This window comes from Myotis myotis, unplaced genomic scaffold, assembly GCF_014108235.1.
Source record: "Myotis myotis isolate mMyoMyo1 unplaced genomic scaffold, mMyoMyo1.p scaffold_m19_p_1, whole genome shotgun sequence".
NCBI lineage: Eukaryota > Metazoa > Chordata > Mammalia > Chiroptera > Vespertilionidae > Myotis > Myotis myotis.
The window spans coordinates 89,907,948-89,921,082 of NW_023416313.1; the positions used below are offsets into that span (position 1 = coordinate 89,907,948).

A 13,135-nucleotide genomic window follows, 5' to 3' on the forward strand; every position below is an offset into this window, starting at 1 on the left:
TTTTCATTTTACTTTCTAGTCTAGCTCTTTCTTCATTCCTGCCTTAGAGGAAACAGTTTCTGTTAAAATTATTGCACCTTTCCATTTTTACATAATCTTTGCAGAAATGGACAATGCCATTTTTTAAAGTGCCTAGCAGGACAACTTCCTCCCTGCAACATAGTGCCTATAAGTAACTTTTACCCCTTCAGTTTTTTATGATAGCCTGTTCCCAGTAATCTACAGTTTCTATTTACCATTATTTTTTGTGACCAAGATTTTAGCAAACGTCATATATCACTGTTTTTCATTTTTGTGTGTCCTGAATGAAAAATGAATTTCACTGAGGATTTTGTAAATTAGTTCAAAGGGGGTTTGCCTCTCAGAACTTCATACCCCTCAGGCAATTGTGTGTATGTCTTTTCCTCTTTATCTCTTTCTCCACCTTTCCCCTTTCCTGCTTGCAGTCACCTCCTTAATACATTTCTGTGCTCCAGAAAAACCTTTCACCCACAATTTTTCAAGACAAATTTAGCACTGTTCCTACTATTCAAACTGTAGCCCTGTTATTTAAATAATTCCAAACTTGCAAATTCCCATCTATATCTATTCCCTGTCTCAGCAAACAAAATATCCTTTATATACTCAATTTCACTTTCCATCATGTCAGGAGAGCTTATAAACAGAAAAATAACGCTGTTGTTTTCTCTCACGCTATTTTGCACAAACCCTTTACGTGTGTGATTTTAATTACTTGTTCTAAGTCTTTTCAGATGTCTTTCTGTTACTGACTTCATATTTATTTCATTTCTGTAAAGATTTCAGAGACTTTTCTCTCCTACTTTGCTTAGATATTAGATCCCAAAAGGACTATGAGTGTCTGTACTTCAACATGCTTTATGCAGTGTATTTCCAAATGATTGGATTTTTCTAATCCTTTGTAGTCCTCCAAACCCTGTCTCTAATCTGTTTTTATTTGGAAATACTTAGAACAGGTGAAATAATATATTGTGAATGTTTCTTACCTTTTTATTCTCAGGTATTAACCTCGGATTATTTCTGCTTCATTATTTCATCGTTCTTCAACATGATCTGGCAGCATTTTACAAATCTCTGAAATAGGAATTTCTAAATCCTTTTGCCACAGCCAACTAAACCTAGATGACAATGATTGTCACTGACACTTTAAAGAAACACCAGGCATGCTTCACATGCTAAATCTGTAAAGGAAAAGAGCCCCCAACAAGAACTGAGGATGATGGACAGAATAGTAGTTGCATACCAATGGGAATAGGGACGTCAATATTAATTAGAAGAAGGAAAAAGGTCCTTCACATGCTACCATGCTGATTAAAAAGCAGAAAATCAGTTAGGAGATAATAATTCCCTTCATATACAGTGCCTTGCTGAAAATTGAAAACTGATCATTGTAAGAAAATAAATGTCTGTTATTTAAGCCACCACACTATATGATATGTTATTATAGCAGCCCAAGCTAAGACAGTTATTATATTTTAGCTATTAAAACATAATTATAATTTTAATAGTTTTCCTCAGATCCTTAAAGGCATCATTTTTAAATAACCTTTATCTCAATGCTGTGAGATTCATCTCATTTTACATATGAGAAAACTGAGACTTAAAGAGGTTAAATAACTTCTGCAAGATCACACAGATAATTTGCTAGGAAAGTTGACACTAAAACTTATAGCTTCTGGTTCTTCATCCATTCATTTATCACAGCACCATACTTAACTATATGAAGACTCTTATGACCAGCACTACCTATGACTGCTAAAAATATGACCAGTGTTATAGACCATAATGCACAGTGCAAAATTATCAATATAATATTATTTTTTTGCAATATAGAGAGAATCTGAAGAGAAACTTGATAATGTTCTCTCAGTAGCCTGTATGAGGTTGAAGGTGTATTTTATACAAGCTATCATAGCCCTATACCCTATGTGAGAATGTCAATCATTACTATATTATTCATGTATTTATTTATTCATTTATTCAAAGGAGGGCCATCCTGTGCTATATGTATTCTTCTATGCTATAGAGATATAGCGTAAACAAAACTGATGTGTCCAAGGCCCTCAAAGGATTTACATTCTGGCAGGACACAAAGACTCTCTAGAATCTCTCTATATAAAACCTTAAGCTACTGATCGACGGCTTGACCGCTCAACTGGTAGCTACGACCCACACTAAAAACCAGGGGGCAGATGCTCAACACAGGAGCTACTGGTCAGTGCACTCCCACAGCAGGAGCGCCACTCAGCAGATGGGCATCAGATGCTGGGCTCATGGCTGGCAAGTCCAGCTGCAACGGCATGAACCTCTCCTGTCTCTGCGGCAGCGCTACCCAGTGGTAGCAGCAGGCACAGTGGGGCCAGGATGAGCGGGAACAGAGCGGCACTGGGCCCGGATTCTGGCTCCTCCCCAGCTTCTTGCTGCTTTGCGCACTACTACATCCCTTGGGGGATGTCAGACTGCTGGTTTTGGCCCGATCCCCGAAGGCCCAAAACAAGCAGTCCAACATCCGCTGAGGGGTCCCGGATTGCAAGAGGGCACAGGCCAGGCTGAGGGACCCCACCAGTGCACGAATCTGTGCACCAGGCCTCTAGTAACAAAATAAGGACCAATTGTACTTGGAATGCTGAAGGAAATAGAGTAATATGAAAAAAAAAATAACTGCAGTGAGGGTCACCTTTAAACAAGGTGATAGTATTAGGGTCACTATTAAACAAGGTGATACCTGCTAGAGAATATATCACTATAGCTGAGCTTTTATCAGTTAGAAGAAATAAGTCTCCCCCCGCCAAAAAAAAAAAAAAAAGAAAGAAAGAAAAAAGACCTGGATGAAGAGCACCCCAGACAGGAAAGACTAAGTGAGCAATGTCTGGAAAGGGAATGTGACTGATACGTTGAAGGATCAGAAACAAGAGTGCTGGAGCAGAAAGAACCAAAGGGGTATGTGATGGGTGAGACTGGAGAATAAGGCAGGAGAAGCAAAACACAGCAGAAGTTTTGAGCAAGAGTAAGAAGATTTGGTTTTATTTGAGAAAGTCACTTTAACTGCTGTTTGGAAGCAAAGTCCAATTAGGTGGTTATTGCAGTTGCCCAGGAGAAAGATAATGATGCTTGCTCAGAGGTTATAGCAGTAGAGATGACAAGCCATGAAAAGGCTCAGGCCTATTTTGGTGACTTGGCCATTAGCATTTTCCTAGGTATTCAGTGGTTCTCAACCTGTGGGTCGCGACCTCTTTGGCGGCCGAACGACCCTTTCACAGGGGTCGCCTAAGACCATCCTGCATATCAGATATTTACATTACGATTCATAACAGTAGCAACATTACAGTTATGAAGTAGCAACGAAAATAATTTTATGGTTGGGTCACAACATGAGGAACTGTATTTAAAGGGCCAGAAAGTTGAGAACCACTGTAGGTATTGAATGGGGCAGTGAAAATGGGGGAAAGCAAAGAAACAAGCATACCTTCTAAGTCTCTAACTTCAGGTATTGGAGAGGTGGTGGCGCCACTTACCGAGATTCCCTTCACAGGAAGAAAGCTTTGGGGTGGGGAGCCGGACAAGAGAAGGAGCTTGTTTTAAACATGACATTTTGAGATGTCTTTGATTCAGTCACCTATCTGAGGGGCAGCGGTGGCTTAAAGGGGTTCTTTTAAAGTTTTGCTTGTTCATCTGCCACTTGGCTAATTTTCTGGAGTGATGCAGCATCTGCAATAAGACAGTGGGCAGAGCGCAGAGGGATGTGTGAAGTGTGGAGGGTGCCGCAGTACAGGAGAGAAAGACACTGTTTTACTCATCTCACTATTCCTTTTAAAGACTATGAGAGTTTCAATGCTTTGCCATCCTGGAGGACACATAGCTGGCCAACAGGAGAGGAGCCTGCTCCTTCTTTATGATTTGCAGATTTGTAACCCTGAAAAGAACACTTTCAGTTTAAAGGTACATGCAGCCCTACCTAGTTTGGCTCAGTGGCTAGAGCGTTGGCCTGAGGACTGAAGGGTCCTGTGTTTGATTCTAGTCAAGGGCACATGCCCAGGTTGTGGGCTCCATCCTCAGTAGGTGGCGTGCAGGAGGCAGCTGATCAATGATTCTCTCTCATCAATGATGTTTCTATCTCTCTCTCCCTCTTCCTTCCTCTCTGAAAATCAATAAAAAATAATAATAATTTTAAAAATAACAAATAAAAGATAAAAATACATGCAAGGATGAAGAGTTTAGAGTTGGAAAAAATAAAAACAAATCATAGGAAAATCAGTTGCTAGAAACAAGACAAAGAAGGAGAGGAATAGAATAAGCTGTACTTTGTGAACTAAACACAAAAAACAAAATCACTGAGTTATGGCAAGAGGATTATGGGACTAAATAAATGATATTTAAGTTTTAAAACTCCAATTGTTGAAAAAGAATTTGTCACTGTTGAGAAGTGAAGAAATATATCAAAACACAAACAAATATACAAAATACCTAAAGTTCATAAGGGAAAAAAATACACAAGGGTAGTGGAGAGGTCTAGATTAGGGATATAAATCCATGCACCTGAATACCCAAGGATTTAATGTACATAAGAATGGTTTTTTTTGTTTGTTTGATTTTGTTTGTTTTTTAATTGTTTTATTGCTTAAAGTATTACAAAGAGTATTACATATGTCTCCTTTTTTTTTTCTCCCCTTGACCTTCCCCTGGCCTCTCATACCCCCCAGTGTCTTGTGTCCATTGGTTATACTTATATGCATGCATACAAGTCCTTTGGTTGATCTCTTACCCACCCACCCCCCCATCCCTCCCCAGCCTTCCCGCTGTAGTTTGACAGTCTGTTCGATGTTGCTCTGCCTCTGTATCTATTTTTGTTTATTAGTTTATAATGGTCTTAATTATCCATAAATGAGTGAGATCATGTGGTATTTTTCTTTCATTGACTGGCTTATTTCACTTAGCATAATGCTCTACGAATGTTTTATTTACATTTACTTCCAGAATCAGCCTCTTCTATGTCTTGACAACACTATTAGAAGAGAAATACATATCTATTAGATTTTTAATTGTAATTGAGCATGCTAAATGAGGAAAGAAGCAAAGTCTATTTCTAAGGATCTTGAGAAGCAGAATGTATACAAAATGAACCTTGGCTAATTAAGAATTAAAGTACCCAGTAACTCTAGCTATGAACTTGCCTTTGGGATTTTGAGAAATGACTATACCATTTTGGTTTTAAGTCTCTCATCCATAAAATGGATAAATATTGTGGTCAAGGGTTTGTAATGAAGATTAATAAGTTCATATATATTCATAAGATTTTTAAATGAATGTAAGAAGCACTAAGCCTTTTACTAAAATCTGGAAGCCAGCCCACAAGTTGCTGGGGACCTTAACTGCAGGCCCTCCAACTGCCCCGTTATGAAATGAACACACTCTGGAAATCCAGTGTACAGCATAATGACTATAATTAACAATATTGTACTATATACTTGAAAGTCACTAAAAGAGTAAATCTTAAATATAGTCACCACAAAAAAGAGAGATAATTATGTGAAGTGGTGGAAGTGTTTGTTAACTAATCCTACTATTATGATCACCTCATGATATACGCATGTATCAAATTGTCATATTGTACACCTTAAATTTACATAATGTTACATGCCAATTATATCTCAATAGAGCTAGAACTAAACTTAAATAAATAAAAGGACTTTGTAAACTTAAAAAAGAATTTTGAGGGGACACAATTTAGTTTATAATAAGCCTAAGTTTTTATCTCTAACCATAATCCCATAACACCAGTTTTTATTCCCTTTGCCTTAATGTACTTCTTTTTTATTTCATCTTGTCTTGCTTTTGATGGCTGCACGCATTTCTTTTGCTATAGATCGTTGTAAATCTACACACCCAAACTCGTGGTTTGGGCTTGACATAATTACTTACAGGTATTGCTCTAAGCTAATGTTAATTAGATATACATCTTGGATTAGGCAACAGTGTCAAATTTCTCAGATAACACTAAAATAATATGCCTCTATGCTCATCTAATTTTGAAATTACTGGCAAAATTCAACTCTTCTGGAACATTGTGCACTTTTTTCCACAGGTGTTACTACTTAGTTCTTATTTTCTTGCTGGGAATGACATTTTTAACCACAGCCTTGAAACTGAAGCAGCAAAACCCAACCTAAATACCTCAGGAAGGAGTATGTTAGATTTTGATGCTTTTCATTAAAGTTTTTTTTCATATCTTACTCGTAAAAATATTTTACTTTGCTAATATGCGGTTAAAATAAACAGGCCTGTAATTTTGACTTAAAAAGATATAATTACCACTTGAGAACATTTGGGCTGACAAAAGGTATAGAGAAGTGATAAGGTATGTGTGGTCCATGGGATGGTTCTTCCAATAATATACTCTGGGGAGGTTCTAATCAAAACAAGAAGTTCCTCCTCATGTAGAGTTGAATTTCCATTCAGACATTTTAAAAGAATAAATAATACCCTGAAGACTATAACTCCTAAACTTATTTTCTGGTTGGCAGTATTTTATTTCATTTCCTAGACTGATTTTTTTTTTCTTTTATGTCCCAACCCTCAAAATCATCTATCCTGCACTAACTTAACATGGCAGATAAGAACAGCTACAGGCATTCCAGTCTAACCTACACAGGGTACAAAAATCAAAGGTCTTTTTTTCCTTTTAATACATGAAGAAAAGGTGCCCAAAGCTGCTTCTAACTAAGGATGACATGCATTTCAACCCTGCCTATATAATTAAAATGGATTCTTAACTATGAGAAATAGGCAATGTTACTGCAAGTGCTTCTTCATTTGTCCCACCTCCCTTATTCCTCCTACTGGTAAGTTTCTGTGCCAAGGACAATGGATGGCTGCAATGTCCACATTACCATGAAAAATAAATCCCATTGCCTCGGAAGCTGGATAAGTCTTTCAGCTTCATGAATACCCAATATCAATCAACCTTAAAGAAAAACATTTAGAATTCTTTTTATTTGAGTAAAGGCCCTAGGGAGAGGAGAGAATGGAGAGGTGTTATTTAATGGGAATAGAGTTTCAATTTCGCCAGATGTAAAGAGTTCTAGAGATGGATGGTGGAGATGGCTGCACAACAATATTAATTAGTATAACTGGCCCTAACCGGTTTGGCTCAGTGGATAGAGTGTTGGCCTGTGGATTAAAAGGTCCCGGGTTCGATTCTGGTCAAGGGCATGTACCTTGGTTGCGGGCACATCCCCAATAGGAGGTGTGCAGGAGGCAGCTGATCAATGTTTTCCTCTCTCATTGATGTTTCTAACTCTCTATTCCTCTCCCTTCCTCTCTGTAAAAAATCAATAAAATATATTTTAATTTTTTTAAAAAAAGTTAGTATAACTGAACTTAAAATGATTAAGACGATAAATTTCATATTATATACTAGAGACCTGATGCATGAAGATTCATGCAAGAATGGGCCTTCCTTCCCCTGGCTGCCAGCACCGCCTTGGCTCTGGCCGGAGCCTCCTTTCCGCCTTCCCATGCTGCCCAGAGGCCCTGAGTGGCTGGGGTGGTGCAGAACGCCTGCATCATCGCCATGGTGATGCAAGCGTCCCTCCCCACCCCCGGCCACTCAGCATCGGTGTATGCAAATTAACCCAACAAAGATGGCCATCTTTGTTGGGTTAATTTGCATACTCCTGATTGGCTGGTGGGCATCACGAAGGTACAGTCAATTTGCATCTTTCCCTTTTATTAGTGTAGATGTTTATCACAATAAAATTTTGAAAAAAAAGTCAGGGGCTGTTTTATCTTATCTCTAGATACAATAATTTGCACCTAATTAGATTCAAAAGGAAGTCCCAAAAGCTTACTTTATTTTACTGTATCTGAAGCTATGAAAGATACCGGGAGCATACTGGATATGAACTACAAAAGCAGAAATCTAAAGTTACACAAAAGGATTATCATACTTAATGCAGATCATTTATCAATCTGGTGATACCACTCTTTGTCAACTGGTATTTCCTTTGTTTGCATCTGTTTGCTCAAAATGAATACACAGCCTTCTGAAACCCCTGTTTAGCCCCCAGAAAAGTAAGGTTTTTATATCTACCACTTAACCTGAATCTTGATTAAAACATTAACAGTTACCTCAGTGCATACAGAAATCAGTTGTGTCTTCTCTACCTCCTTTTCATTCAAAGGTTCCTATTTGAAATTTTAAAAAATTCACTTTTTCAACAAACTCTACTAAGTGAATAATAAAAATCAGAGCTTAGGATTTATAGATTAGTCTTTTTTTTGTTCTAAGATTTGCCTTTTTTTTATTTGGCTTATAAAGTTTTTTATTTTATAGTTGGTATACAATATTATATTAGTTATATTAGTTTCAGGTGTACACATTGTGATTCAACATTTTTATATATCATAATGTGATCACCCCACTAATTCTAGTAATCATCTGTCATTGTCAATCAATCTTTATGTCAAGTTGTAATAAAATTTGTCAATACATGGTGACAGATTTGCATCATCTCTATCCCACTCTCTTATCTTGCTTAAAAATCTCAGGAGTTTCAAGAACTCTTGACAATTTTCCTGCTTAGCATTTATACCCTGTCTGTGCTAATGCCACTGTCCAGCCATGACTCACACAGGGGAACTGCTCACAGCATTTTCACGTTTATCATTTCTCAAGGTTTGTGCTGCAAAGTACTCTTTTACTTGACATTTTGTGAGGGACAGGATTACAATTTCAATTTAATCATTTCAGCATTTCACAAAGCAAGGCAATTTTTTTTCACCCAAGAGCTTGCTTTTGCATTTACAGGAAACCTGGGGTCTAAGTTTGATATATCAAAAATCACTTCACAAGATTGTGTGAGGCCCTAACCGGTTTGGTTCAGTGGATAGAGCATCGGCCTGTGGACTGAAAGGTCCCAGGTTCGATTCCGGCCAAGGGCATGTACCTGGGTTGCGGGCACATCCCCAGTAGGGGGTGTGCAGGACGCAGCTGATCGATGTTCCTCTCTCATTGATGTTTCTAATTCTCTATCCCTCTCCCTTCCTCTCTGTGAAAAATCAATAAAATATATTTTTAAAAAAAAGATTGTGTGAGCAGAGGCCTATGCCTAGGGTCTTTTAGATTTTTTTAAAAGAAACCTTCTAATAAGTTACTAAATGTTTTGCAACAAGATCCTTAAGACCATATATATGTGAATAATAAGTTTTCTGATACCTCCTGTTCCAGGTGCATTTTAACTTAATAAAATTCTGCACATTTACTTTCATTTCCCCATGTTCTAGACTTGGCGATTAGAAGCCACTTTAAAAGACTCTCATAGCCTATGTAACTCTTCAGCTACTGGTATTGTTGGAAAGCAAGTTTACGCTTAGGGAGTTTGTGGTCAGTCTGTACAAAAACATTCATTTGCTGATACTATATGTAACATAGTAGCCTGCACTATTCACATTGTCATAGATAGTAATAAAATATGGCTCTTACTTCTATTCTACAAATATATGAATAAGAAAGAGGAGAGATAAAATGCAGAACTCTGAACACAGATCTTTAGGGGGAAAATACAATTCAAAGAATTCTGAGAAAATCAAAAGACTTTACATGGTAGAGTCAATGATGACATTCTATGAGCTACTGACCTGGATTTTCAGCTCTGGTGGCCAGTTTCTATCAGCTCAGTACTAGTCACCTGATGGTACAGTGACTAGGCCCTTGGGAAAGCTTTGCCTTCCACACTGATCCATTTCATGCTTTGTCTATTTCTAGAATCGTGTCTCTTGTGATCTTCAATCTTGCCAGCTTTCATTTGAATCTCCAGCTTGTAGTCAAATGACAAGTCCAGCCCTGGCCTGTGGGGCTCAGTTGGTTGGGTGTTGTTCTGTGCACCCACCAAAAGGTTGCTGGTTTGATTCGTGATCAGGGCACATGCCCAAGTTGTGAACTATCTCCCCTGTAGGGGATGTGCAGGAGGTAATCAATCAATGTTTCCCTCACATAGATATTTTTCTCTCTCCCTCTCCCATCCTCTCTCTCTAAAAATCAGTTTTAAAAATATTTTTAAAAACTGACAAGCCCAGTACACAGATGATATATTTTCATAGTTCTAAGGTGCTATATAGGCCATTTATGTCAAAACTCTCTAGTTTGTGTTCTGATCTATCTGTGGGTAAGCCTCAAAATTATTTTAAGATATTCTGAACATTATATTATTTCTAAACTCCCAAAAGAAGTATGAAAAAATTTAGTAGACAGACCTATTAAACCAAATTTGTTTCAGTTTAATTTAGTGCCACCCATTCACTCAGGTTAGGTAAAGATGGAATGGTGACCAAGCATGTTTCCTTGAGATTTATCATAGCAATGTCCCTTTATTACCTCCCATTTAAAAACATATCTTGCTGAAACCGGTTTGGCTCAGTGGATAGAGCGTCAGCCTGCGGACTTAAAGGTCCCAGGTTCGATTCCGGTCAAGGGCATGTACCTGGGTTGCGGGCACATCCCCAGTAGGAGATGTGCAGGAGGCAGCTAATCGATGTTTCTCTCTCATCGATGTTTCTAACTCTCTATCTCTCTCCCTTCCTCTCTGTAAAAAATCAATAAAATATATTTAAAAAAATAAATAAATAAAAATAAAAACATATCTTGACTATTCCGTAGGCATGCTATGGATTTAACTGCACTGCCAAGAAAAATATGATTTTCAGGAAGCTATTGAAAGTAATATATTTCATGACTTTTAAATTTTCCAAATATGACCTTTTCCTTCTTTTCTTCTAGGTTGTAAAAATGATGATTATTGTTGTGGTGACATTTGCCATCTGCTGGCTGCCCTATCATATTTACTTCATCCTCACTGCAATCTATCAACAACTAAATCGGTGGAAATACATCCAGCAGGTCTACCTGGCGAGCTTTTGGCTGGCCATGAGCTCCACCATGTACAATCCCATCATCTACTGCTGTCTGAATAAAAGGTAAAAACAAAATTGCCCAATGCCAGTTTCTTCTCCCTCCTGGCATCACTGGAAGCATATAATGTTGTTCCAGCTTCTTGGTGTGAATTTAAAATGGAAAAATTCTCTGAGAGGAGCACAGAGCTGGATATTTTTCTAGACTCTCCCCTATCACATAAAATACCTCACCTCAAAACAATGCTCTCAGAGATTCTAACCGGGCAGTTTTTATAGGGGCCAAATCCTCCCTCCAAGCCTTTCATAGTTGTATATGCCAAGGAAAAAGGGATGCACTCATGATGAAGAGGGGGAGCTGAAGATGTGCTCAGGTCCTCAAAGAAATGCAGATACTCCATAGGCCTGCACAGATGATGGCATATGTGAGTGTACGCTACTAAAAGGGGTGTTTTGTAAATAAACTTGTAAATGGAAGATGTTGCTGTGAGTGTGATAGAGGCAACAATACAGACAAGGGGAATTCCAATCTACCTTCCTGCATAAGGAGCTCAGTGAATAAGAGAGGGTGCACCATGGGAATGGGTTGTGAAGAAGCTGAGGTGGTCAGGGAAAAGCTGTTTTTAAAGTGAAGTTAAAAAAAAAAAAAAAGAAAAAGGAATATTTACAGTTAAATTTAAGGCTAGAATAAAAAGTAAAATGTGGTTTCCAGGTAAAAATCACCTAAGTTGTAAGGTCAGCACGTGGATGAGTGGGGTTAATTTCATAGGGCTGATAATTTCCTTAATAAACCAATGCGTTTTGAGCTACTTTTAGCACAAGGAGAAACGGAACTTCCTCTAAGTAACTGCCTGAGCTAAATTCTAAGCTCTCTTTCCAACGGGGCCTCCCCCACACTGTGCCTTAAGTTTGTTACTTAATTCTTACTCTTTTTTAACTCATTGCATAAGCCATATATCAATTCAAGCCACCCCACAAGCAGTACATCTTTTTTTGATCAACTTCATTTAATAGTTTACAAAGCCGAGGATTACTTTCACATGTCATTAGATAAAAACCATCATGATTTGGGGGCATTTGAGATCTTGCTCCCTGGTACATGTTGTCAGTTTGGCTCAAATAAACTCTTCTAAAAATAAAAATAAAAAAAACACCCATCAAGTTTAGCAACTAATTCTAACACTAAATAAGACTTTAATTTATAAATGTGTAATTATGACTGAAAAAAGCTGTTTCCAAATATGTCATATTTAAGTGCCAAGACTAATTCAATTGCACTTATGCAAATGTATACAATTATTGAAGAAATGTACACTGTTTCTTTGTTATATTGATTACCTGATGCTGTCCTTTTACTCTTTGATGACTTGCTTCTCTTCGATGGTAAATTAAGATTCAAAGCAAACAAGAAGAACTTAAAAGACTAGTACCAATGCTGTGGCCTAAATTCTAAGAGTGTGACTAGAAAATCAGATTAAAACACTGAGTTGGCTAAATGCCTTACCTAGGGCTTTCTGTGGCAGTGAAAGAAATTTCCTCTTGAAAACATGACTTCCTCCCTGTGACCCACTTCTCAGGTTTCGAGCTGGTTTCAAGAGAGCCTTTCGCTGGTGTCCTTTCATCGAAGTGTCTAGCTATGATGAGCTGGAGCTCAAGGCCACCAGGTTCCACCCCACCGGGCAAAGCAGCCTGTACACGGTGACAAGGATGGAGTCCGTGTCAGTGGTGTTTGATCCCAGCGACTCTGTCAACGCCAAATCCAGCCAGAAGAAGAGAGCAACACCAAGAGACCCAAGCTCCAATAGCTGCTCCCGCAGGAATTCCAAGTCCGCCTCCACCACCTCCAGTTTCATAAGCTCACCCTATACCTCTGTGGACGAGTGTCCCTAAATCCATTCCCTGAGGTGAGAGGGTGAGGCCACCGTGGTGGCAGCCTAGGCCCCTTTCTCCTCACCATGTATCAGTCCTGTCCTGCCTACTCTCCCGAAAGAAAAGGGCAATTTTTAGGCAGGGCTGCTTCAGTAGGGAAAGGGAGCATATACATATCACAAAGACATTACTAGGATATTTGCCTCCCTCAAAAAGAAAACGGGCTTTAAATCCATCCTTTGAAAATTCTAAATTATTATATGTAACAAACTGAAAAATACTTGTAAAGTGCTTTGTTTTCCATTTAAAACTTATAATATACATTAGTGAAACTAAAGTGACA

General features: G+C 38.3%; 1 protein-coding gene across 1 annotated transcript in view; it reads left to right on the top strand.

Annotated features, from left to right (window-relative positions):
* TACR3 (tachykinin receptor 3) overlaps nt 1–12,848 on the top strand; it is a 54,503-nt gene extending 41,655 nt beyond the window's left edge. The window contains exons 4-5 of the mRNA XM_036344390.1: nt 10,793–10,989; nt 12,501–12,848. Coding sequence (XP_036200283.1) covers nt 10,793–10,989; nt 12,501–12,813 — 510 coding nt within the window. The 3' untranslated portion in view covers nt 12,814–12,848. The remainder of the gene's footprint in view (nt 1–10,792; nt 10,990–12,500) is intronic.
* The last annotated feature ends 287 nt before the right edge of the window (nt 12,849–13,135 follow it).